We start from the raw sequence: 4,693 nt of genomic DNA, 5'->3' as shown, positions 1-4,693 counted from the left end.
TTAGGGACTTGAGAGGCACCGCAGGTCTAATCCAGGGTTATAAACACTTCCTTCCGTGGTTAGAACACTTTCTTCCTGGTTTCACCAGGGCTCCACAATGACAGAATCACTCACAACTACAGGATAAGCATGGTCTCATACGGTCCTTCCATGCCAGATTTCAAAGAAGATGAGCAGGAATGGAGCCGGGTCTGGGAGGACATAGGAGATATTCAGTCTCTGGACCATTTTCATTTTTAATATTAAGGACTTAAGTTGGTTCATCTTTAGGAATAAAAACAGCAATTTACTGAATATTTTGTAGTTTCCATGCTCCTCAAAACCCATATCTACCTCTTGAATTAATGTTAGATGATAATGATAACCTATCATGACTTTTCATATGCAGAAAATTAGTGAGATTGTGATCAGTCCAGATATGTTTTTATCCTAGTGTTCCATCTCTGTTATTGCTGTTTTAAAGCTATTATTTATTTCAATCATTTTTTCTCTTTCTAACTCCTCCATCTCCCTCAGTTTATCCTCACTCTGTCATTCATAGCCATGGCATGATTTTTAGTATAATTTCACAGTATCGGATGCCAATATCAACATCGCATTGTAAAGTTTCTGCTTCTTAAACCACTCTAAGTAGCTATATTCAAATTTTAAATAAACAGAAAAAAGATTTATCCATAGTAATTTTTTTTTCTATATAAGTTACTCCAGAGAAATTTAGCTCTAGGGCAAAGAGAAAAAGAAAATGAAGTATGTGAAAGTAAGATCTTCCTGACAAGTATATAAAACATGCTTTGTTGTGTAAGACTTTTCCCTGCAACAACACTTTTCATATCCATCATTATTCAGAAATGGATTTTTTTTGTGTGTGTGTGTGGGGAGAGTATAGGGTTCAGGGGGAGTTTGAGACAGGTCTTGTATATCCAGGCTAGCCTTGAACTCATTGTGTAGCTGAGACTGGCCTTGAACATCTCATCCTCCTGCTTCCTTCTCTCAAATTCTGAGACTATGTGTGCCACTCTGCCCAGTTTAGGGAATATTCCTTTTTAAAATGATGTTTCTAAATAGCTATATCATACCGTGTCTTAGGGTTTCTACTGCTGTGAAGAGACACCACGACCACAGCAACTCTTATAAAGGAAAAACATTTATTTGGGGTGGCTAATGTTTCCAGAAGTTCAGTCCATTATCATCATAGTGAGACATGTGGCATGCAGGCAAACATGGCGCTGAAGAAGGAAGGAGCTGCGAGTCCTATATCTTGACTTGCAGGAAGTGGGTCTGTCTCACTGGGCATGACTTGAGCATATATGAGACCTCAAAGTCTACCTCCACAGTGACACACTTCCTCCAACAAAGCCATACCTACTCCAACATGGTCATATCCCCCCCAATAGTGCCATTCCCTTTGGGAGCCATTTTCTTTCAAATCACCACAAACCATTTTAACAACAGAAAAAAAAACCACTAGGACGTTTAGTGGAAATATTTCTAAATCCTTTGTAAGTACAGTCATGTCTGTTGGCAGGGGGAGGTTACCAAGTCACAGCAGAAGTGAGACAGTCAGAAGATAGCTTGCTGGATTTGGCTCTTTTCTTACACCCTGTTGGTTCTGGGGATCAAACTCACATCATTAGATTTGGTGGCAAATGTCTTTATTCAACAATCTGTATCACTGGATACACACACACACACATATATAATCATAAATATATATATAATATTCCTTAAACTGGGTTGGAGGGATGACTCAGTGGTTAAGAGCACTTGCTGCTCCTCCGGAGGATCTGAATTTGCTTCCCAGAACCCATATCAGGCAAAATCATCTGTAATTCCAGCTCTAGGAAATCTCAGCCCTCTGGCTTCTGCAGGCACCTGCACTCGTGTGCACAGCCGCATGCACACAGATCTATATATACTTAACTAAAACAACACAAATAAACCTTTAAGACAGCATTGAGAAGTAGTTCCATCTTCACTTGTTTACTTAAGGATTCTAGTGAACAACGCACAGTTATAGCCTCAGAGGGTTGCAGAGCTGGGAGGTCAGTGGTTTCACATGATCTCTTGGGGTTGTTTGGTCTTTGCTGGTTTTCTGTTTCCTTTGGTATCAATTCATCTGCAGTTGCTGGCAGACCTCACCTTCTCATCCAATTTGCTGAGTCTGGTCTGTCCGAGATGAAGATAAACCAGTGCTAGGTATCTGGGCATATGAAAACTGTAAGCACATGAAGAGAAAACATAGCTTTTGTTGTTGTTGTGTTGATTGCATTGCAGAGTCGTGAACATGAACTTTTACTTTTGTTTACCTTCTTCAGCTCTAAAGAAAATAAATGTTGCCAATACCATAATTAAAATGCTCTTTCCAGATCTTCCTTGGATGTTTGTGCTCGAGACGCGAGAGGCAGAAAGGTATTGTCTCTGACCGTGTGCAAGATGCACGTTCTCCACTGTCAGGGAAGAAATTACACCCTCGTTGGCAAGGACAGCTGTACTCCTCCTGCGTCAGCCGAGAAAGCTTGTGGTGCATGTCCGCCATGGAGCAAATGTGATGGTGAGGAACCTTCCATGTTTGTGATTGTACAAATGCCAAGGCGACAGTGCCAAGAGTTTTGAACAATGTACTTTCCAATTTATCAGCAGATACCTCAAAATGTTAAATATATTAGATTAGCTTGACAGTAAACTTCCTCTTGAGTTCTCTCCCTAGAGAGGGGGTTGGATGATGAACATCAGAGGGCAAAAATCCATTCCTGATTATCTAAGTGTCCCTCTAATCCCCACTAATTCTCAGTCTATCTTCATTGCATGCATGCATGCATGCATGCATGCATACATACAGGCAAAACACCCGCGCACATAAAATAAAAATGAAAAAGATCATAGGAAAAAGAGGACTTACAGAACAATAACTTCTAAAGATTGGATCGTTGTATTTTACACCCCTGTGAAGAAGTTTCCCTGGGCCGATTAGATGGCTCGGTGGGTAAAGGTGCTTGTGACTAAGTCTGACATCCTGAGTTCTGTCCCTGGAATCCACATGCACATCATGGTGTGTGAATACAAACACACACACACACACACACGTACACAGACACACACACACACACACACACACACAAACATACACATACATACAGTGGAACAAAGTAAAGTTGAAGATTTGAGCCAGGTGCTGCTATGAGATTAAAGAAACCTCTCCTTGTTGTAAGGGGTGTTTAAAAAGTGTTAGAGTACCAAGCTGACCCTTCTGGAAATAATCAGAATCCTGAAGAGACTGCACAAAGGAGCTGCTTTCTCGGACTGTGGTTCATTATCCTAAGATATGGCTAACCAGAGATTAGCAATGATATTCAACACCACCCAAGCTTTGGGGAATATGGCGAAGGGGGAAGGGCTAGGCTGCAGGAACCAAGCTTCTGCCCGGGGTTTCTGTCCTTGTAGACATGGAAACTGAATTATGTGATATATAGTGACATCTGTAAGCTTCCTGATTCTCCGTCCTGTGTACCCCAGGAGACATTTTCCTCAGTTCTTCATGAGTTGCAGTAGGATGACAATATATGTAACTCTAACCACATCAGGCTCATTGCTGCTTTACTGTTCTCTGGCTGACCCAGAGGACCCAGGTGATGGATTCCCACCAAGCTACCTCCCACATTTTCTCCTTGTTTCTGATTAGTTTTTATAGGACAAGTGCCCTTCTCAATGCCATACTTTCTCTCTCAAAGAACTTTTTCTTCTTTTCTTTCTGTGTCTCCGAGCTTTGATTCTCTCTCCACTGTCTGCTGAAACCTTCTTATTTGGTCTGGGGAACAAGGAATTATCCTTAATTTCTGGCCACAAGGAGTGCTGCCCATATGGGGAAAGAGAGGAAGAACTCTTGACTTGAATAGACCTGCCTCAGATGTGTCCAGCCAGTAGAAAACCTGGCACCAATTTCAAAACCCATTTATACCAAGTGAAACAAAACAGCCCCATTTCCTGTTCTTCCTGTTCTTCCAGCAGATAGTTGATTGTATCACTCAAGGCAGGGGCTCCCAATCACTGTGCCATTGGTTTGCAGGGAACGTGCTTTGAGTCTCCCACGTCCACAGTGTGCCATTAACTGTCTCCCACCTGTTCTTCCAGCTCAGAACAGCAAATGTGTCTGCAGAGAAGCTTCGGAGTGCCAGGAAGCAGGGTACAGCATCTGTGTGCATGTGAATGGCAAGGAGGAGACGATGTCCGAGTGTGAGGCAGGTGTCTTAAGATGCAGAGGGCAGAGCATCTCCATAACAGCCATAAAGCCCTGTGCTGAAGAAGCCCAGTAGGACCCAGGGAGCCTTGGTCCTTTTCATCAGAGTCTAGTGGTCAATGGATGATGAGTTAAAACATCTGTACTTGGCACTTAGATGACTTTCCCACCATGAAGCCACCATCTTTTCTCCTTTCCCTCTGGTGTATATTCCTTCCTTCTCTGTTCAGACAACTGTGCAAACAATCTTTGTTTTCCCAATGGCATGAACTACTTGTGAGTTCTTGGAAAAACGTGTTGGTCTTTGACTTGTGTGTGTGTGTGTGTGTGTGTTTGTAAAATTAAAGGATGGGACTAGAGATGGTTTTGTTCCCCATTCATCCTGTGATTCTGTTAAATATGAATGACCTAGTCCATGGCCTATGGATTGGTGAGAAAAACAGAAGGAACATAATTTCC

The 4,693-nt window shown here is 42.2% G+C and overlaps 1 protein-coding gene across 2 annotated transcripts in view; it reads left to right on the top strand.

Annotated features, from left to right (window-relative positions):
* The window catches only part of C7 (complement C7), a 67,685-nt gene extending 63,140 nt beyond the window's left edge, over positions 1–4,545 (top strand). For both annotated transcript variants that reach the window (XM_026783666.1, XM_005356583.3), the window contains 2 exons: positions 2,367–2,551; positions 4,129–4,545. In XM_026783666.1, the coding sequence (XP_026639467.1) occupies positions 2,367–2,551; positions 4,129–4,310 (367 nt within the window). In that variant the 3' untranslated portion in view covers positions 4,311–4,545. The remainder of the gene's footprint in view (positions 1–2,366; positions 2,552–4,128) is intronic.
* Positions 4,546–4,693: the final 148 nt, after the last annotated feature.

Source organism: Microtus ochrogaster, chromosome 19 (assembly GCF_000317375.1).
Source record: "Microtus ochrogaster isolate Prairie Vole_2 chromosome 19, MicOch1.0, whole genome shotgun sequence".
Lineage (NCBI taxonomy): Eukaryota > Metazoa > Chordata > Mammalia > Rodentia > Cricetidae > Microtus > Microtus ochrogaster.
The sequence above is the reverse complement of the archived record's forward strand: the minus strand, read 5'-3'. Positions and strand labels throughout refer to the sequence as shown.